Source organism: Cydia fagiglandana, chromosome 14 (assembly GCF_963556715.1).
Source record: "Cydia fagiglandana chromosome 14, ilCydFagi1.1, whole genome shotgun sequence".
NCBI classification, from domain to species: Eukaryota; Metazoa; Arthropoda; class Insecta; order Lepidoptera; family Tortricidae; genus Cydia; species Cydia fagiglandana.
Window position 1 is genome coordinate 8,098,148 of NC_085945.1, and position 22,931 is coordinate 8,121,078.

General features: G+C 39.4%; 1 protein-coding gene across 1 annotated transcript in view; it reads left to right on the forward strand.

Annotated features, from left to right (window-relative positions):
• The window catches only part of LOC134670699 (apoptosis-inducing factor 1, mitochondrial-like), a 28,597-nt gene extending 11,013 nt beyond the window's left edge, over window positions 1-17,584 (forward strand). The window contains exons 4-16 of the mRNA XM_063528510.1: window positions 451-511; window positions 1,154-1,290; window positions 6,278-6,402; window positions 7,260-7,447; window positions 7,835-8,020; window positions 8,515-8,676; window positions 9,456-9,538; window positions 10,085-10,210; window positions 11,147-11,323; window positions 11,646-11,767; window positions 14,639-14,762; window positions 16,243-16,367; window positions 17,419-17,584. Of these exons, the coding sequence (XP_063384580.1) occupies window positions 451-511; window positions 1,154-1,290; window positions 6,278-6,402; window positions 7,260-7,447; window positions 7,835-8,020; window positions 8,515-8,676; window positions 9,456-9,538; window positions 10,085-10,210; window positions 11,147-11,323; window positions 11,646-11,767; window positions 14,639-14,762; window positions 16,243-16,367; window positions 17,419-17,434 (1,632 nt within the window). The 3' untranslated portion in view covers window positions 17,435-17,584. The remainder of the gene's footprint in view (window positions 1-450; window positions 512-1,153; window positions 1,291-6,277; window positions 6,403-7,259; window positions 7,448-7,834; window positions 8,021-8,514; window positions 8,677-9,455; window positions 9,539-10,084; window positions 10,211-11,146; window positions 11,324-11,645; window positions 11,768-14,638; window positions 14,763-16,242; window positions 16,368-17,418) is intronic.
• Window positions 17,585-22,931: the final 5,347 nt, after the last annotated feature.

The window sequence follows — 22,931 nt, forward strand, 5'->3', positions numbered from 1 at the left end:
GAAATTTTCACAGATGATGTATTTCTGTTGCCGCTATAACAACAAATACTAAAAACAGAATAAAATAAAGATTTAAATGGGGCTCCTATACAACAAACGTGATTTTTGACCAAAGTTAACCAACGTCGGGAGTGGTCAGTACTTGGATGGGTGACCGTTTCTTTATTGCTTTTTTTTGTTTTTTTTTTTGCATTATGGTACGGAACCCTTCGTGCGCGAGTCCGACTCGCACTTGCCCGGTTTTTTTAGCATTAGAAAGAACTTCGCAGAAGTAAGGTTGTGGTTCAAAATCCGGCACTTTTAGCCGTAATAATTTGAAGTAAATTATATGTATTGACTATGCTACATTAGATAATTCAATAATCATTAACAATTAAAGAGCCTGATAAAAACTGCACCCTTATTGCTTCTGTGGAGTTCTTTCTAATGCCATGGTTTAATCTTTCCTAGGTGTACAAATATTGGGCATACAACGACAAACTAATGAAATCGGGGATTTACGACGAAGTATGTAAGTTGAAATTAATTTATCGCCCCAATTTCTCCGGCCGTTTCTGCCGGTGCATAGCGGGTTGTTGTTATCATACATTCAGTAGCAATAGTTATTTGTACAACAAGAGATCAAAGTTTGATATTTCTTCGAGTGCTTATTTTGAGTCCCGTGCAAGCGAAAGATTCTATAACAGATCTAATTTAGAATCTTGAGCGTAGTAAGGGATTCAAAAGCGCACGAGATGTAAATAACTTTGATCTCGTGTAGTACACAAAATTTTTCACCCTAAGCAGTGAGAACATACCTAGAGGGACAGAGATAATAGAACCCAAGTATATCGAACTTGTATTAGACCCCGCATGTTGAAATGACATTTGACTATAAAAGTCACTTGAATGACATTTTGTCTCACTCAGTGAGCAAAATGCGATTTTGCTGACTGAGTGAGACAAAATGACTCAGTGAGCAAAATCGCATTTTTCATGCCTCACGCATGCCTCGACGTCTACAACTCTATGGCTGGTGCTCGACGCAACTGCGCAGCGACGTCATTTTTCATAGCGCTGACCAGACGCCGACGCTCGAGGGACGCTAGATGTGGGGTGGCCCTTGGTTGTCACCTGACTATATGAGGTGTGGTTGAAATAATGCTTATTACAGGGCGGCCTCGCTTGCTGGTGAGAAGGCCGTACCACGACGCGGACCTGCCCCCGTGCGTGCAGTACCTCATTATAGGCACCGGACCCGCGGGCTGGACCGCCTATAACACTATCATGAAACATGACGAGAAAGCCAAGGTACCTACTCGTCTTCTGCCCTGCTAAGCCCAAAAGCGCTTCATTGCTAACGTAGGCCTACTGCCCACGGAAGCGTAGCTGCATAGACGCGTATTCGTCATTGTACGATTGGTGTACGCTTGCTTGCAGCCTACATACAAAACCGCACAACTCTGTCCACTGAGCGTCAGCCGCTCCGTGGACAGTAGGCCTTATACTTTATAGTTCGTTTTTTTAGCATTAGAAAGAACTTGCAAGAAGGTAAGCGATCTTGACATGTCTTTTAATTGAAAAACGCTTTTTAAAAACCAAAAACTATTACTTACGAAAGCAGAAGAATATAAATGATCTTATTAGATTCATATCTATACAGTGTGTTTTTTTTAAGTGGGACAGTATGGGGAAATCCCAAAGTATAAGAGATACAGGGAAACTGTCTTAGGAAACATTAGGTACTTTTTTGTGAAAAAAAAAATGGTATAGTCAAAATTTTGGTCAAGTGTGAGTTGTCCCTAAAAATGATTAATTTTGATGAAATTTTTTTTTGACGCATATCTACTCAGTTTCATGAGGGGATCATTTTATTGTATGGGAAGAAAAAAATCGGGACAGCAGAAGTTAGTCAAATTTAAGAAAATCGTTTTCATTTTTACAACCCGTGTAAATTGAAAACCACTGCCCACTGCAAGGTTTTTATTTAAAAAATATTGCCTATTCCAGTTTTACATTTGAATTTGGAACACTTTATTTGGTTTAAAAAGGATTAAAATACTTTAAGATATTCTTACGCGAGCCTTACCTTACAAATCTAATTTAAAAAAAAAACAAATTTTAAATTTGGAACTTCTTGAAACAAACAGTATTTTACTTGATATTTCATTGTTTAAAGTTAACATTATGTTAAGTTTTCGTCATGGAATTACCAAACTCGCATAAAGTAGATTTAATTGAAGCGTATTTTGTAAATTATCGTAGCTCTGTGAATGCGTTACAGTGGTATCGGGAACGTTATCCGGACCGCGATCAACCGGACCGCAAAATTTTTGACAAACTGGTGAAAAATTTAAGAAAGGGAGGCTGTTTTAAATTAAAACGGAAGAGACGAGCCACAGTAATAAATGAATTTACAACTATCGCAATCTTAGGATATTTTGAAGCCTACCCAAAAGCCTCATTGAGGGAAGCTGCTAACACTATCGGTGTGCATAAATCTACAGTACGAAAGGTATTGAAGGCTTACAAGTACAAGTGTTACATAGAAGGTCATCTTGTACAAGCATTGCTTCCAGGAGACACTGACCGGAGATTAGCATTTTGCCAGTGGTTTGTAGCATGCTCGATTAGAAACCCGTCTTTTCCAAGCCGGATTATTTGGACAGATGAATGCAATTTTTCAAACAATGGCATGTACAATAGAAAAAATAATCATTTTTGGGCACGTACAAACCCCTTCCGAACTACGGCAACCCATAACCAGGTCCGCTTTTCCTTTAATTGTTGGTGTGCAATATTAGATAATAAAATCTTTGCCATTAAAATTTACCATGGAACATTGAATAGTCAAAAATATCAGGAAATATTAAACATGGCTGTGGATTTAGTAGATATGGCAATTCCATTAAATAATTTGAATAATATCATCTACCAACAAGACGGCGGGCGCCCCTGCCCACAATAGTATCGCTACGAAACAGTTTTTAAATGAACATTTTCTTGATCGCTGGATGGGCACAAATGGCCCTATTAAATGGCCACCACGTTCACCCGATTTAACACCGTTGGATTTTTTCATTTGGGGGTACCTTAAAGGTCGAATTTATGCAGATACTTACAACTCGGTACAAGAGTTAAAAGACGCAGTGCATTATCATTTGAACAACATACATCACAACGCCTTGTCTAAAGCTACCAGAGGTGTTCTGAAACGCGCTCGTGCCTGCATTCGACAAGAGGGAGGCCACTTTGAACATTTACTTTAATGTAAAATTATTTTATTAAATTTACCTAACTTCTGCTGTCCCGATTTTTTTCTTCCCATACAATAAAATGATCCCCTCATGAAACTGAGTAGATGTGCGTCAAAAAAAAATTTCATCAAAATTAATCATTTTTAGGGACAACTCACACTTGACCAAAATTTTGACTATACCAATTTTTTTTTCACAAAAAAGTACCTAATGTTTCCTAAGACAGTTTCCCTGTATCTCTTATACTTTAGGATTTCCCCATACTGTCCCACTTAAAAAAAACACACTGTATATATAAATGCAAGTGTCCTGACTGACTGATTCATCAACGCAGAGCCGAAACTACAAGAGATAGAAAGTTGAAATTTTCACAGCAGATTACATTTATAAAGTGTACAAGAGATAAGAAGCGATTTTGAGAAATTCAACCCCTAAGGGGGTTAAAAAGGGGATGAAAGTTTGTATGGGGTTCAAGTTTTATTTTAAGCTAAGAATTTGAAACTTCGTAAAAAGATATATTATTAAAATACAAGAAAACTCATTTCAGCGTTCTTTAAATTTCATCCCCTAAGGTGGTGAAAAGGGGGTTGAAAGTTTGTATGGATATCAAATATTTTTTCGAATGCGGGACTTGAATCTTTGTATTTGGGGATATTATTAAAAGACAGGAAAAGTAATTTCAGCGTTTTTTAAAATTCATCCCCTAACAGGGTTAAAAAGGGGTTGAAAGTTTGGATCCATTACAAATGCTTTGAAACTTCTTAGAAAGGCATAATAGCCGATTACATAAAAAAGTAATTGCAACATTTTTGGAAATTCAACCCCTAAGGGGGTCAAAAAGGGGATGAAAGTTCGTCTTCGGGTGCAAATTTTATTTTAAGCTAGGAACTTGAAACTTTGTCAAAAGGTATTAAATTCAAATACAAAAAAACTAATTTCAGCGTTTTAGAAAATTCATCCCCTAAGGTGGTGAAAATGGGGTTGAAAGTTTGTATGGATATCAAATATTTCTTGGAGCGCGGGGCTTGAATCTTTGTATTTGGGGATATTATTAAAAGACAATAAAAGTAATTTCAGCGTTTTGAAAAATTCATCCCCTAACAGGGTTAAAAAGGGGATGAACGTTTGTATGGGGTTAAAGTTTTCTTTTAAGCTATGAATTTGAAACTTCGTAAAAAGATATATTATTAAAATAAAAGAAAACTAATTTCAGCGTTTTTGAAAATTCATCCCTTAAGGTGGTGAAAAAGGGGTTGAAAATTTGTATGGATATGAAAAAAAATTTCGAGCGCGGGACTTGAATCTTTGTATTTGGGGATATTATTAGAAGACTAAAAGAGTGATTTCAGCGTATTGTAAAATTCATCCCCTAACAGGGTTAAAAAGGGGTTGAAAGTTTGAATCCATTACAAGTGCTTTGAAACTTCTTAGAAAGGCATAATAGCCGATTACAGAAAAGTAATTGCAAGTTTTTTGGAAATTCAACACCTAAAGGGGGTTAAAAATGAGATGAAATATTGTCTTCAGGTGCAAATTTTATTTTAAGCTAGGAACTTGAAACTGTGTAAAAAGGCATTAAATTAAAATACAAGAAAAATAATTTCTGTGTTTTAGTAAATTCATCCCCTAAGGTGGTGAAAATTGAGTTGAAAGTTTGTATGGATATCAAACATTTTTTCGAGCGCGGGACTTGAATCTTTGTATTTAGGGATATTATTAGAAGACAATAAAAGTAATTTCAGCGTTTTGTAAAATTCATCCCCTAACAGGGTTAAAATGGTGTTCAATGTTTGTGTTATGGTCACGCAAATCACAGAAATGAGTGCGGAACTTGAATCTTTGTATAAGGGGATAGGTACCTATTATTAGAATACAAGAAAAGTAATTTCAGCAACCAACATCAAAACCCACTTAACTTAAAACTTGCTAAAAAATAAAAGTAATTTCAACATTGCTTGGATATGAAACCACGGGTGACCCTAGGGCTGGCTCATTCCTAGGCCAAAGAATAGGCATAGCTATTCAGCGTGGGAATGTAGCCAGCCTTATGGGCACCCTTCCGCAGGGGACAGATCTGGGGGACCTAAGGTACGTGAGTAAGTTTTATTTATTTATTTTATTAGTTTTATTTTATTTAGTTTATACTTAATTTTGATAATAGTTTGTATAAGTTTTGTTATTGAATAAAAAAAACTAAATTTTGAAAATTATAGGTACTAAAGATGTAAAATGTTGAAGATAAGATTCCACGCGGACGAAGTCGCGGGCAACAGCTAGTTGTTACATATTTGCCGTAACTTATTTTTAAAAGGTGTCTTTCAATTAAAAGACACATCAAGATTGTTTACCTTTTTTCTAATGCTAAAAAAAACGAGGTATAGTTTCTATAACTGAGAATCCAATTTTCAAAATTATTTGTTTTTGAGATACCGCTATTCGGATTTAGTCTTATAATTGTATTTTTAATAAGTAGTAGATTTTTGGATCAAGTAAAATTAATTTGTAAAAAAAAATGGTAAAATGGTATTTTTTATTTATCAAATAGTCAAAATAAAGGGGTATCACAATCTACCTCGGTAGCTGTCACAACTTACCTCGGCTCTCGAACGGATGCACCGATTTCGATGCGGTTTTTTTACTTGAAAGCGAGTTTCCCTGCGATGGTTCTTAGCTACGTTTGATAAATTGATCCAGTAGTTTGGAAATTTATGTTAGGCATTTTTGGCATAAATTTGATTATTTTTTGGCATATAGCGTAGGAGTTTTATTAATCTAATGAACCTCATACTCAAAGCAGGGCCTTTGAATTGGCGCCTCATATTTAATGAGTCGGGTCTCATAATTATGCGGCGCTCTGAGTGCATTATGTACTGACGACGCCCTCGCAAAAGTAATATAAAGTGACTTCAAATAGTTAGTAACGAAATCATCACCCCAAAATTAATTACATAAAAAATAAGTTCAAAAACTAAAACCCGACTACTACAAATCGCGCTCTAAAAAGTATTAAACAATATAGAATTCTTATATCGTGTCTGCAGGTGTTCTTCGTGACGAAAGAAGACATATTGCCATACGAGAGGCTTCCAATGTCCAAATTTATGTGGTGGAACAAATTGCCGCCTAACATGAAAACTCTGAAATACTTCGATCAGAAGTACAAAACGTACGTATTGTAGATATAGACGAACACCTGGTATCGTCTTGGGTCGTCCCATTCGTTTTTCGTCAAGTCAAGACGACCCAAGACGATACCGAACACCTTAACCCCTTACCAAGCTATCATTTCAAATATGACAATCGAATGTCAGTCTTACTCGTCAAAAATTGGACACATGTTTGAAGTGCCATATGTGGGAAAGATATATCCCTTAGTCTGGTAAAGGGTTAACCTTGGGCAAAGCACCGGTCAATAACACACAAAATTATTCTCAAATATATTTGGGTGTTTAAATGATAAGTATGTAGGTACCTACCTAATTATTTTTTAATTAATAATTTTCAAAAATTGATAAATTCTGACATGAATACAATAATTTCGGAAAGTTTTCATATTTTTATATGCAAATCGATTTTTTTGATTTTCAAACTGGAAACCTTTGATTCTTGTAAAAATTTGAAGTACCCATTGCACATCCTTACATTAATCATAATCTCAACTCCTAGCCGTTTTCGGCTACAGCGACTGCTTTTCTACCGCTGAGAGCGTCGGTGGTGACTGACGTAGCCAATCTCCAACGCGCTTGCGCTGTCAACGTTTTATGATGTCACTTTTCTCCTTTGACGTACATCTCAGGACGGGCCTTACGGGCTCTAAATATAGTAAGTACTAGTTCAGCGGTGTCACAATCGTGAAGTCTAACGGAACAATTTAAGTTGCGACCAATCGCGCGCGTGTTGCGAACTCATCAACCAATCGCGTTGTAGCGGTGTCACACTGAACTGGCCCCATTCTTATTGCCCGTAAGGCCAGTCCTGAGATATACGTCAATGCTTTTCTCAATCTTTTCTTACTTTTCTCAGAATGTACTTATCAGAGTGTAAACACTTCATGGATCCCGTGAAGTTCTTCCGAAAAGAGGAGGGTCCAGCGGTGTCCATCGCGTCTGGGTGGTGTGTGCTTAGGATTGACGCGGAGAACCATATTGCCTACATCAAGACGTTGTGCGGGGAACGACCCATGTATTATGAGAAGGCCTTGATTGCTGTTGGTGAGTGAACTTAGTTACAACACCACAGGGCGGACACGGCATACATCAAAAATAATTTGTGTTTATATGTGTGCGCGGCACGTCTGTACACGCGTCATTGTGTATGTGTGGTTAAGTCGCTTTACTGAGAGGACGCCAGAAGTCCGTCAGATTCATGTCGCGGCCAGTCTCGGGGCGAGGTAATGCGAGTCGGGGCGGGGCGGTGCGTGGCCGTTCTGTACTTATTCTGTGACAACAGAAAAGTATTCGTAGGTATTCGTAGGTATTCATTGGCGTCCAAAAGGTTAAAGTCGCACCATAACCTTGGTACCTTTGCCTGATTTTGTCTTTGTACCAATAATGGTACCATAAGGTACGGAACCCTAAATACGAATGTTTCTATTTCAGGCTCGCAAGCGATAAATCTGAACATATTCAAGATAGCTTCCAAAGAGGTCCGGAGCAAGATGACGACGTTCCGGAAGATCCGGGACCTCGAGATCGCCTTCCGGAAGGTCCGGGAGGCGCGCCACGTCACCGTCATCGGCGGCGGCCCGCTGGGCTGCGAGCTGGCCTGGCATCTGGCTAAGATGGGTAACGCCACAGAATCAATAATAGTAAGGCGACTAAAAGGGGTTCTCGGGGTTGGATACGGACGCAGCTAGGGACTGCGACTGAAAAAAGAGGAGACCCACACAAAGGACAAAAGGGCATAGCGGTAGGGCGGCACTGACGCTTTCATTGGAGATCCCAGAGCCGTCCGAAATGCGTCGAGGAGGACAACTGGGAGGTTTTGAGGCGTGGCTCACTCCGCGATTTCGTCGCTTTGCTACAAGTACATCCGTTCCACACCAATTTTGGTGGCTAGCCATAAGCCGCGCGTGGCGTTGTCGCCACCTAGCGGCCATATCTGTCCAGATCGGACGTGTTTTGTTAGTCTTCTGTACCTAGTATAATTATACTATTATTTGTTCTGTGCTACAGGTAAATATGAAATATTTTGATTGACATGTAACACTATGTTTTATGAAGGAATAAATGAATGAATGGATTACTCAATCTCAAATCTCAACTCAATTTATTTACAGAGGAAAAAGTGGAAAAGGACGAGAAGGACAAATACAAACCGCCTCTACAGATTGCCCACATGTACAAAGACGCGGGCATACTAGGGAACATCTTGCCAGAGTATCTCGGGGAGTGGGCCGCGGAGAAGATCAAGTGCGAAGGCGTCAACATCATGCCAAAGAGTTAGTGTTACAACGATTAGCGCGTTGCACCATCCCTCCTAATCCAGGGTTAACCGGTTAACCCCGGGTTAGTGACTGGCCACATGTACAAAGACGCGGGCATACTCGGGAACATCTTGCCAGAGTATCTGGGGGAGTGGGCCGCGGAAAAGATCAAGTGCGAAGGCGTCCACATCATGCCTAAGAGTTAGTGTTACAACGATTAGCGCGTTGCACCATCCCACTAACCCAGGGTTAACCGGTTAACCCCGGGTTAGTGACTGCCCACATGTATAAGCGTTAGGGCCAGTTGCACCAACCACATTTTACAGAAAGATCAACGTCAGCCGGCGCGCCCCGGCGCTTTACTATGAAACTCTTTAACGATACGAACAGTTTGGTGCAACCGACGCTTAGTGTTACATTATAACAAAGGGCTGATTTAGACGGCGCGCAACTCGCATGGGATTTTAGTTACATTGCGGACTGTCGGTTACGTCCAATTCAACCGCCCGATCAAAACCCGCAATGTAATGAAACTCGCATGCGAATTCTCGCATCGTCTAAATCAGCGGTCGGCGACCTTTTAGCAGCCAAGGGCCACATAGCTGTTAACGAAGTGGACACGCGCCGCACTTTGTTAATATTTATGACTTTATCAGACATTGTCATTTGTCAATATTACATACAAAATAGCCAGGGAGGCTCGCGGGCCGCTGGTTGCCGACTCCTGGTCTAAATGAGCTCTTATAGTCGTGAAACCTAATGATTTTATATTATGACAATATTATTCATTACAGCGACACCAGAAGACGCTTTCCTGACAAAGGACGGTCGGCTAGAGTTGACGCTGAATGACGGGTCATCATTGATAACAGATTATGTGAGTTTTTTATTACACACTTAAGTTATTCTATGCGTTATAAGACAGGCCCACTTGCACCATCCCACTAACCCGGGGTTAACCGGTTAAACCGCTAATCCAGTGTCAATTGTACTGGTAACCAAGGTTTAACCGGTTAACCTCGGGTTAGTGTAATGGTGTAAGTGGGCCTTAATGTTCTGTCGAAAGACGGCAATAGGTAAATTTACTCGTACAGTGGCTACATAATTTACTTTGACAATCTGCCTCTATACACTCTGTTCTCTTTGCTAGTATGTTATAAAGCTAAAACTATATTTACAGTACAATATGATCCCACTTTCCCGCACTAGTGCGTGAAACAGCACTTTTCGTGCATATGTCAAAAGTTTAAAGTTAAATGTTTAAATATATGTACTGTAAAACGTTGTACGATACATGTGCGAAAAAGAAATTCGCAACTCGTGTCGACTTAAAACACTCCCTTCGGTCGTGTTTTAATTTATCGCCACTCGTTTCGAGTTTCCTCTTTTCCGGACTTGTATCGTAAATAACTATTTTGGTCAGGTTTTCGTGTGCATCGGCACAAAGCCTCGCATGGACATAGCCGAGCCCTCGTTCTTGGAGGAAGACAAGGTGAACGGCGGTTTCCTGGTCAACACCGAGCTGGCGGCGAGGACTCATCTTTATGCTGTAAGTTAAATAATAAATGTTACGTCCCAGGGGTAAAGGTACCTTATGGCGGTTGGCGCTTACGCTATTATTAACGCCGCTCCAATATGATTGCGGCGCTATGCCATAAGGTACCTTTTACCGTGGAACGCCACAAATACATTTACAGTATACATAAGAAGAACAGTACAGAAGCGGTGGTGGCCGAGTAGATATGACGTCCGACTTTCAATCCGGAGGTCGCGGGTTCAAAACCTGGCTCGTACCAATGAGTTTTTCGGAACTTATGTACGAAATATCATTTAATATTTACCACTAGCTTTTCGGTGAAGGAAAACATGGTGAGGAAACCTGCATATTTATACGTCTGCGAAGAAATTCAAAGGTGTATGTGAAGTCCCCAATCCGCATTGGGCTAGCGTGGGGACTATAGCCCGCGACCTCTCGCGCATGAGAGGAGGCATGTGCCGTGGGACTTACATAGGCTGAAATTATTATTATTTATTATACAGTCAGCAACAGGAGTTGCGAAGCGGGCCATGTCATCATTTTGAATCTTGACGCGACTTTGTTGTTTAGAGAATAAGAGCGTGTCAAGGTAATTATGAAACCTCGCCCGCTTAGCAACTTCTGCTGCTGACTCTACAAAAGAGTCCTCTTTTTCATCAAAGTTCTAATTTAATTTTAAAACGAATACTGTTGTTCATTTACCAATTAACGAAGACAACCTCTTAAGGGGCCCACTGATTAACAGTCCGCCGGACGGTATCGGCCTGTCAGTTAGAACAAAATTTTGACAGTTCCGAACAACTGACAGGCTGATACCGTCCGGCGGACTGTTAATTATTGGGCCCCCATTAATCCCTCAACACAGGTATTTGTTACTTAAAAAGAGGCACCAACACTTAGAACTACCTATATTTTAAAACCTAATAAACTTTTTTTTTATAATTTAAGGCGGGCGACGCAGCGAGCTTCTATTCCCAGTGGAAGAACACCCGCCAGCGGTTCCAGAACTACATCCCCGCCGTGGAGCAGGGCGAGCTGGCCGGCTACAACATGACGGGGTACTGGGACCCCTGCAACATCGAGAACTCCTCCTGGCTTACCCTGGGCGACGTCTTGGAGATGCAGGTGTGTATCTCATCTATTTCCAGTGGAATTTCACGATATGCCTGATCTTAAGATCGGCCGCCGACATGTATACAGAGTGGCCCATTTAGATCGGTCAGAATGGGAAAATCTGATACTAAAAGAGATACGACGATCTCTTCTTAGAAACCATGTCATCGATTTTAGTAACAAGAGAAACTGCATTCATATTCTACAATACCTCAAGGGCCTATTTTAGATTTAAGCTATTAATTTATTTTAGTAATACCACTGTATATATCATGTTTGTGATGATGATGATGATAAATGATTATTTTACCTGTAAAAATACTAAATTTTTCAGGTGGTTGGCGACGTAGGCGCTTGTATGCCGATCATAGCGCTGTTCAAGCCGTGCCGCCCGGAGGATTTGCCTCCTAAGCAAAGAGAAGAAGGGGAAAGTATGCTGCTACGTTGTTACAAGGAGTAAGAGATTTTATTTACGGACGAGACTACAGTGTTGCCACTAATTTCCACTCTTTTTTGCCAAGCTGTTATATTCAAAACCTGATTTGTCACAAAAAAAATGTTATCAGTCTATAGAACATTGAATATAGCACCTATAGTTCGTTTTTTAAACTTTAGAAATAAGGTAAACAAACTTGATGTGTCTTTTAATTGAAAAACACATTTTAAACATAAGTTACGGCAAATATGTAACAATTATGAATCAAATACGATCATTTATATTCTTCTGCTTTCATAAGTAATAGTTTTTGATATTTAAAAAGCGTTTTTCAATTAAAAGATATGGCAAGATCGCTTACCTTCTTGCAAGTTCTTTCTAATGCTAAAAAAACGAACTATATATAAAATGTTTCCTTACTGCATAAATCATATTTTCCTATAAGTAGTATCCCACCAAAAACATAAATGTAAAAAAGGAGAGCCAAGTTCAATACAAACATTATGCTTGGCTGTGGGGCTCGCCGCAAAAAGAATGGAGATCTAAATGAGTGCCACTGCCAAGTTCTATGCAAAATCCAAATATGTATTTATAGGAACAAAATAACATTATAAACAAGTATTAAACTCTATTTCCTTGCTTTATTGGATACCTATAACAATTGCTGTTATTTAAAAAAATGTGAGATCTTAAAGTAGGTTAGATTTGACTTGGCCAGTTTTCATTATATCAATCATTTTATATATATTGTAATTCTGATAAAACCTGGCCAAGCCAAATCTAACCTACTTTAAGATCTCACATTTTTTTAAATAACAGCAATTGTTATAGGTATCCAATAAAGCAAGGAAATAGAGTTTAATACTTGTTTATAATGTTATTTTGTTCCTATAAATACATATTTGGATTTTGCATAGAACTTGGCAGTGGCACTCATTTAGATCTCCATTCTTTTTGCGGCGAGCCCCACAGCCAAGCATAATGTTTGTATTGAACTTGGCTCTCCTTTTTTACATTTATGTTTTTGGTGGGATATCAATACTTTTTGTAAAGAAAACTAGGCAGGTATTGAGATTTAATGTTTTTTCTTGTGTTTCCGCTGTATGGTTTTTACTTCTGTTCTTTGTATAATTATGTGGTACCGCGCGCCGCCGACGACACACCGTTGGCCGGTTGTTTAGAGCGTATTAAAAGTTTTTTGTATGGGGACACCACTTATTTTTTGACTAAACTTTATTTTAATATAGCAAATATAATAATACATATATTGGGGTAGTTTCAAATATCTGCTTGTAACGGTTCCAACGCTACAATAAAAAAATATTTTTTTGTATGGGGACCCCCCCTATTTTTGAACTTTTTTTTATTTTTAGATTTTTTCCTACGCTTACACACAATAACCGAGCTGGATTCCAAATTTCATCCTTCTAGGTCATCTGGAAGTAGGTTAGGTTTAGGTACTTATATCAGTCCCAATAAAAAATGTTTTTTTTTGTATGGGGACCCCCCCTATTTGTAAACTTTATTTTATTTTTAGATTTTTTCCTACGGTTACACGCAATAACCGAGCTGGATTCCAAATTTCATCCTTCTAGGTCATCTGGAAGTAGGTTAGGTTTAGGTACTTATATGTCAGTCCCAATAAAAAGTGGTTTTTTTGTATGGGGACCCCCCCTATTTTTTAACTTTATTTTATTTTTAGATTTTTTCCTACGGTTACACACAATAACCAAGCTGGATTCCAAATTTCATCCTTCTAGGTCATCTGGAAGTAGGTTAGGTTTAGGTACTTATATCAGTCCCAATAAAAAATGTTTTTTTTTGTATGGGGACCCCCCCTATTTGTAAACTTTATTTTATTTTTAGATTTTTTCCTACGGTTACACGCAATAACCGAGCTGGATTCCAAATTTCATCCTTCTAGGTCATCTGGAAGTAGGTTAGGTTTAGGTACTTATATGTCAGTCCCAATAAAAAGTGGTTTTTTTGTATGGGGACCCCCCCTATTTTTTAACTTTATTTTATTTTTAGATTTTTTCCTACGGTTACACACAATAACCAAGCTGGATTCCAAATTTCATCCTTCTAGGTCATCTGGAAGTAGGTTAGGTTTAGGTACTTATATCAGTCCCAATAAAAAATGTTTTTTTTTGTATGGGGACCCCCCCTATTTGTAAACTTTATTTTATTTTTAGATTTTTTCCTACGGTTACACGCAATAACCGAGCTGGATTCCAAATTTCATCCTTCTAGGTCATCTGGAAGTAGGTTAGGTTTAGGTACTTATATGTCAGTCCCAATAAAAAGTGGTTTTTTTGTATGGGGACCCCCCCTATTTTTTAACTTTATTTTATTTTTAGATTTTTTCCTACGGTTACATACAATAACCAAGCTGGATTCCAAATTTCATCCTTCTAGGTCATCTGGAAGTAGGTTAGGTTTAGGTACTATAAGTCATAAGTCAGTCTTAAAATTTACGACTTTTTGACCTTCATACCTTTATAACCGTTTGAGCTAGCTTCATGAAATTTGGGCTTCTAGATATCCTTATGGATATAATTAAACATACGTAGTTTTATGTGTTTACGTCAAAGATGTTTTGAGTTATAGAAGGGTCAAAAGTGGCACCAAGTGGTTCGTGTAATATTACACTCGGCGCTGGCTAGCCAGTTCCTTTGCTTGAACTTGGCTTGACACGCTGCCGCGTGTCTAGATTATAATACGCAATTGCAGCTTGGCAAAAAAAGAGTAGAATTTAAACAGTGGCAACACTGTAGTGTCGTCCCGTGTTCTTATATAAATTGGTTTGAAAGGGACGACAATACACTGTTCCCACTTTTTAATTTCTACTCTTTATTTCCAAGCTGTAATTGCGAATATATTGTTACCAGCTCGGCGGAGTACAGGGAGCGCTACAAGAGGGGCATGCTGTGCTACCTCCGCGACGAGACGATCGTCGGCTTCGTGTTCTGGAACATGCCGCCCATCGCAGACCGCAAGGAGGTCGCTACTGAGGTGACTCGTCACAAACTACAACACAATAAACATTGTTACCAGCTCGGCGGAGTACAGGGAGCGCTACAAGAGGGGTATGCTGTGCTACCTCCGCGACGAGACGATCGTCGGCTTCGTGTTCTGGAACATGCCGCCCATCGCAGACCGCAAGGAGGTCGCTACTGAGGTGACTCGTCACAAACTACAACACATTAAACATTGTTACCAGCTCGGCGGAGTACAGGGAGCGCTACAAGAGGGGTATGCTGTGCTACCTCCGCGACGAGACGATCGTCGGCTTCGTGTTCTGGAACATGCCGCCCATCGCAGATCGCAAGGAGGTCGCTACTGAGGTGACTCGTCACAAACTACAACACAATAAACATTGTCACCAGCTCGGCGGAGTACAGGGAGCGCTACAAGAGGGGTATGCTGTGCTACCTCCGCGACGAGACGATCGTCGGCTTCGTGTTCTGGAACATGCCGCCCATCGCAGACCGTAAGGAGGTCGCTACTGAGGTGACTCGTCACAAACTACAACACAATAAACATTGTTACCAGCTCGGCGGAGTACAGGGAGCGCTACAAGAGGGGCATGCTGTGCTACCTCCGCGACGAGACGATCGTCAGCTTCGTGTTCTGGAACATGCCGCCCATCGCAGACCGCAAGGAGGTCGCTACTGAGGTGACTCGTCACAAACTACAACACAATAAACATTGTTACCAGCTCGGCGGAGTACAGGGAGCGCTACAAGAGGGGCATGCTGTGCTACCTCCGCGACGAGACGATCGTCGGCTTCGTGTTCTGGAACATGCCGCCCATCGCGGACCGCAAGGAGGTCGCTACTGAGGTGACTCGTCACAAACTACAACACAATAAAATAATGGAAATTAAGGGCTCATTTCATTCATTGCGAGGGAGTTTCATTACATTGCGGGTTTTGATCGGTCGATTGAATTGGACGTAACCAACAGTCCGCAATGTAACTAAAATCGCATCAAATCGTGTCAAATAAGCCCTAATAGAGGGCGCCTCCGATTGTGCTTGCACACGGCACATGCGCAGCGTCTTTTTATCGAGCGCTGTCGTTTTGACGTTGAACGCTGACCGTTAAATTCAATTGAGCGTACCGAACTCCTAAGTACCCACTCGCACGAGAGCTTTTTCAACGCGCGTTAAAAAAGCGCTTGAATCTGTCCGCACACTAAATTCGATTTAACGATCGGCTTAAGTCGAAAATCTAACAACGCTTGATAAAAAGCACCACCGCTGTCGTGTGAATAGATACATGGTTATCCATTTGTGTCATTCAAACGCTTTTTTAACGCACGTTGAAAAAGCTCCCATGCGAATGGGGGCTAATGTCGGATTTTATAAACGACTCTCTTTAAACCCTCGCGGGAACGAGCCCTTCAGAAATTATTCTGAAGAACCCCTGAAACGATCGTGCAGTGTGAATTTTTCACCGGTTATTTACTATGATTATTGTTTCCCTTGTAGATTCTGCGGGCGCGACCGCACTACAACGACATCAACCTGGTGGCGGACCTGCTCGGCTTCTCGGAGACGCACTGCGTGTATCTCAAGCCCGAGGAGATGATAGAACCGGGACCTTGCATTCAGGCGTAAGTTCCCTTTGGGCACAGAATAAATAATAGTACTAGGTACAGAAAAATAACTCTATAACAAAACGCGTCTGTTACGATCAGGACAGATATGGCCGCTTGGTGGCAACAGCGCCACGCGCGGCTTATGGCTAACCACCAAAATTGGTGTGGAACGGATGTACTTGTAGCTTGTAGCTACCTGTTGCAAAGCGACGAAATCACGGAGTCATCCACGCCTGCTTTGCGGGCTCCAGTTCCAGTTGACAATGTTTTGAATGCCTTTTTTATCTCGTTACGTTGGCCCTTACCACAGAATAAATAATAGTACTGCCGTACAGAAAGGAAACTCCTACAAAACCGAAGTTTGACAGCGGTTCAGAGGGCCTACCGCGAACCACGTTCGAAGTGTTGCCTCCCTATCACACTTAAGTACAAATTTACAAGTGCGACAGAGAGGCAACACTTCGAACGTGGTTCGCGGTAGGGCCGCAGGGTCGAATCTTGCTGTCTCTTTCTAATATCTGGCACTATCCCTTTCGGCTATAAATAGGATGCATAAAGGGTTGTCAAAATTCAAGCCATTAGCCATAACCCGCGCGTGGCGCTGTCGCCACCTAGCGGCCATATCTGTCCTGATCGTAACAGACGCGTTTTGTTAGAGAGTGAGTCTTCTGTACCTAGTACTATTATTTATTCTGTGGCTTTACTCGATGTGAAGCTTTTGAACGCCATCTGTCACACCCAAGAACGTCATGCACACGCAAAGAAAAAATGTATCGGAATTACAGATGTTACGAAAAGTCACGTGACTATTTTCATACATTATTTCAGCTGGCCTACCGCGAACCATGTTCGACGTGTTGCCTCCCTGTCACACTTACGTGCCCATTTCCACGTGCGACAGAAAGGCAACACATCGATTCTGTTTCGCGGTCAGTTTCGATTTGGCATCTTGGCTACGCCCCTTGAACAGTCAGCATTTTTTATTATTATGATGACAGTTGAGCGAAAAACAAATTCCATACAATTTTTAAAAGCTCCTAGCATACATTCATTCTCTTTTTTTCAGATATCGGGAATTCTAGACCTGGAGTAACTATTGTGCTGTGTACTGCAGGTAACGTGGTAGTTATAGTCTGTCAAGCAAAGTATGTCAATAGCAATGTACAGCAAAATGAGGTAGGGCAACACTCAAAGAGCAGTATTGCGCTAAGAAAAACAGCGATGTACATAGAACCAAAACATGTCATCTCACATTTAAAAAATATTTACGATCAACGAGCATGATTTTACATTCTTCACTTCGTGCACAATCTTTTTTAATATATTGGTATTAAATGGTGACAGCAGAAATTTAAACATACAAACAGTGTAAACAAACAAGATGGCTGTCATTCACGAATTCACGATCCACATTCCACAGATAAAACACAGATGACACGCTAATTTTTGGCATTATTCGAAAACAGTGTTGCTATGCTAACCCGGGATTCTTCAAATTTTCGCCTTTTGTTATTAACAAGATTTGCTTGACCAAGTATGCCTATCTCTCCGGTTTAAGTAAATACAATGTAAATTGTTTTGTATTAATTCTTGCAATGTCAAAGTTTTTGAAGTAAATTTTCATTTTTTTTGTAATAAAGAAAGATGTTATTTATTAAATGTTCGTTTTATTTGAAATTACTCCTAATTAAAATAAAGCATTAGGTACCTAAATTAAGACCCCTTTTTGAAAATCATAACCCTCCTTTTGCGTTGCCGTAGTCGGGTAATAAGTCAATATGACCCTTTGGCGCAAAAAGTACAGTCACTATCAGATATATCGCACCGGCCAAGACGCCCACAAATATGTAAACACGCCTCTATTTCTCTCAAGGCGTTTAGATACGGCGGAGTGCGGTGTTTAGATATGTCTAAAGCCCCCTCCAGACTATGCGCGTGAATCGCGGGCGAAGCCGCGAACGCGAGTGTGGAGTCGCACGGTGGGCTGAAAATCGACCTCCATAGAAATAGAAACCGAAGTCTTAAATTTGAACTTTTTTTTATTGGAATAGCTTTTGTTAAGTTTTATTATGTCCCAAAATTAATCTTAGCTAATTTGGCTGGTAAAATAATTAATTATAATTTTTTTTCAAAATCTTTGTATGGCGCGTATCAGAAAAAACGAGTTTTCTCCGAAAATAAAAAGTTAACCGTAATATCCTGACAGATGATTTTAAAACCAATTATTCTTGATTTTTCCACATAATTAGAATTTTCCTACGGGGTGCACTTTTTTTTAAAAAAATCGATACATATTTTTTATTTTTATTATTTTATTTTTTTATTTTAATACGGTTATACTCGTTATTTTGACTACAAAAAATGAATTTGAGTTTGATCGAACCAATAACTTACGCGTAGTGAATTTTTGTTCTAAGCAAATGTATGGAGCGTACGGGTAAAACGGATTTTTTTTTCAAAAATTAAAGGTATACCGTAATATCCTTGCAGATGATTTAAGTACCAATTATTAATGATATTTTGACATAACGCGAACTTTTCTACCGTATGCACTTATTTAACAAAAAATAAAAAACTTATTTTTTCATGCTGAAATAACTTTTTCTCATTGTTTTAATCAAATAAATAATAAACATACAAGAGTTACAAGTAGAAAATTGAAAATAAAACCATTACATCCTTTACATTATTACCATTGTATCCTCTTTATTACATTATCTTTGTACTTAATGAAACAATATTTAACAAATTTGACATATTGACAACTGATGAGTCTAAAATTAATGATCGTTAATAAGGTCCGGTTACAATCATTAGTAGATACTACGAATTTACTTAATTAAATAAATATCAGTAACATTATCAATAATTGGTTTACATAAAAACAGAAATAAGTATATGTAATGCTATCCTAATTAAAAGTATTCTAATGCTAATATTGGAATCCTGAAAGTTTAGTTTTCCTGGTCGCTTACTTCCGAATTCGTGTCCATTTCAGAATCAGGGTACACATTTGAGGTATCTGTCACTTCTTCTTCTTGAGGTTCCAGACAAATGAATAATTCTAAAGTTTCAGGGAAGAAAGCCTGTTTCTTTTTTCCACTTATTGTTGGCCTCATTGAAGAAAGGACAGGATCGGAAGACAAAAGTAACATATTAAAAACATCCCTGTTCGAATCTTGTCTCGTTTTTTTTTTGTGAGTGATGCTCTCTGAACATTCTGAAGTCTTTGTTGCGTGCCTCGGATGCTTCTTCAGAGAGATGACCAATCGGTACAATATCATTTTGTGCAATGATATCTGTGCCATGGATCAGCAATTTATGCACTGTTGGGGGCATCTTATACCAACTGTAAAATTTAATATAGTCGTCCGCTGTATCTTTACAATAGGCTTTAAACTTTTCAGTGTCAATTACTTCACCTGATGTGACAGCTTGCAGAATTACAGCAAATCTCCGAATCAGTTGTTTGTCCAGTCCAGTGATATTAGCTGTTTTTTCGGGATCTTCGAAAAATTTTCGTGCTGTGTTTCCATCATTCGTTGTTCCAGAACCTTGTTTTACTACATCGACTAAAAGATTTAGTTCGTCTTTGAAGCGATCTTGAATAATCTTCTTCCGTAGTTCCATCTTCTGTTTAAGGCCCCTCTTTTCAGTTGCATAAAATTCTTTAAAGTCCAATCGATATGCTATAAGAAGAAGGCATTCCATGGTATTGATCCGGGCATGTAAAGATGATAGTCCAAATTCATATAAGGTAGTATCAGGCACTGTTTTTTTCGAAACTTTGTCTATATTGTTCATTTCATTAGGCTTAGCTAAACATAAAACGCATGTTGCACTTGACTTAGCCTGTGAAAGATATGTGCAGATTTTGCCATCTACCATCGTCATCTTCAGCTTATGTGTCACTTTGTTGTTCCTATGTTCTGTGGGCACTAGGTCTTTGATTTCATCGTCCATTTTTTTCTTTTGAGCTAGAACAAAGTTTTTGTTCTCTTTAGTAAATGTAAATTGCTTTGGACGACAATATGAAGCAGAACATGGTTTTGGATTTGTCCAAATTGTCTTGTCGCCAGAGATAAGCTTTAGTGGCACTAAAGTCGTCATAAAAATGCTTGAGTCATCTTGTTCACTGCCACCAATTTTCTGCTTGTACCGGCTTTGACTGGAAGCACCGTCAAATCCCCATTTAGAAATTAAACTTAACTGCATGTCTTCTACTTGTTCCTGTAAACTATTCAAAATTCGTGTAACTGTTAAATCCAGCAAAGCTTGCAATGTTATCTCACACGAAAAATCCGTTACAGTAACAGATTGCGTTGGTGGATAACAATCTAATTTAGCCTTCTGCACCTTATAATACGATGGGTATAAATTTGAAGCACCCTCTCTGATGGCTGTCTCTCGTAAAGTTATGTATTGCCATTTACTTAACTTCAAAGAAATCAGTAGACCTAATGCCTTCTCTGCTGTAAGTGACGCGGTAGAACCAGGCTTCTTGATGATTGCAGTGAATTTCTGGACTGCTTCTGGGTTCTTTAACATATATTCTATCAATGATGCAATTTCACCCCGACCATCTTCTTTTAAAAGCTTTACAGCTGAAAACACCACTTCGTCTGTGTTTTCAACGCTTAGATCGCTGCATCTGTTTTTTTTCTGCTTCGTTCCGAGGTCTTCGAATGGTTTACGTTTCAATCGCGTCATGGTTCCAGTTGATGATGTGCTTAGTGTATGAGGAATGAGATCACTGCTGGTTGATGCGTGGGCTAACTGAAGATCCAACTGAAGATAAAAGCAACTTGGCCAGTCAATATTTGCTTCTAACCAAGATCCATACATTGTTCTAAATTTTTCTGTGTTCCGTTGGCTTTTCTTCCATCTGTCAGTAGCAGCTCTTGTAAATCTTCGGCAAAATTCTTTCAAGGTGTCACGATCTTCTTCTGATAGGTTAAGGTTTGATTTAGTTAGCACTATTTCAAACAAAGCTTCGTGATTTAAACTAGATCCTTGAGATTTTAGGATAGCAAACAAGTCCAAGTTCGTAATAAGACTGTCCATGGTTTATGGTCGTGTAAGTTAGCGGTTAAGAAGCTCAAGATGAACTAAAATATAAAATGTACCCCTTACCTATTTATTGCTAGTACTAATGAACACCACCATTCTACGAGTATATCATTGCTATTATAATTAGTTTTACGTCTAATTATAAGCATAATGATTAAAACCTTAATGATTAAACTGCATTCATAATATCTACTAACGATTGTAACCGGACCTCATTAATGATCATTAAATTTAGACTCATAAGTTGTCAATGTGTCATTTGTTAAATACTGTTTCATTAAGTACAAAGATAATGTAATAAAGAGGATACAATGGTCAGGGCCGGATTAACCCTAAGTCAAAGTAGGCAACTGCCTAGGGGCCCCGCCTCGGCTAGGGGGCCCCGCGCCTCGGCTAGGGGGCCCCGGCGGCTCAGCGCACACCAAATAAGATTTTGTTCCATAGGGTCAAAATTCATGAGTAAATTTGTTATTCTTATAATAATGAGTATGCTTTATTATTGCTTTTTTACGATCCATTCTTTAAATAAATGAAATACTGCAATAAAATTGAAGCAATACGCTACTATACGATACTATAATGCTCAACTATTTATCCCGAAGCCTGATGAAGCACGGCTTTGCCTTCGCATGAAAGTTCGCCTCGCTGGGGCACTTCGGACTTTTAGGTCCAGGGGCCGATTTATGAATTTCGACCGCTCAATTTCGTGTATTTCGTTCAATAATAACTCCAATACTAGGCATTTAAATTTTACCAATAGAATTGAAAACGAGTCGTCAATGTCACTAGATTCCGAATTTCTATCACTCGTATTTCAAAAATTAGCATTTCGCCGTTTTCAAAAGATTTTCGAGTGACGAAATCGAGCAATCCAAATTCAAAAATCGGCCTCCAGGTGGAGATCGGTACCCGGCCTTTTAACATGCTTTTACAATTTGCGATATTGTTAACAAAAAAATTCGCGCTCGCGTTTATTTTTGCTTCTTTGTTATTAGGTTGATTTTAACTTAGTTGATTTGGTCTTATGGTCGAACAATTGCTGTTCAGACTCGCAAAATATTAACTTTTGAGAAAATCAACTTTGCGGCTCTAGTTGAGCTTAGCCTTTAGCCTCGCTTAAAATTTGCCAATAGAGGTAGATAGGAAAGTGACGCTGAAGCTCACATGTTTGGTATTCCACTGGAAAATGTTCTTAAGCCTGAAGGGCTCTCCCCACACTTGACGCGACGCGGAATCGGCAAAAACCGATAGAATAAAGCTTAATGTCCAAGCAATAAGAGTGCAAAAACATCGTTCGATTTGGATCGGCTCGGCCGACGCCTGAAGATTGAAATTAAAAACGCTCACTTATTTCCCTGTACTGAATATGCTGTGTGCAGAATTGACTGTAGGGGGCCCCGAGCTTCGCACTGCCTAGGGGCCCCAACATGCTTAATCCGGCCCTGACAATGGTAATAATGTAAAGGATGTAATGGTTTTATTTGCAATTTTCTACTTGTAACTCTTGTA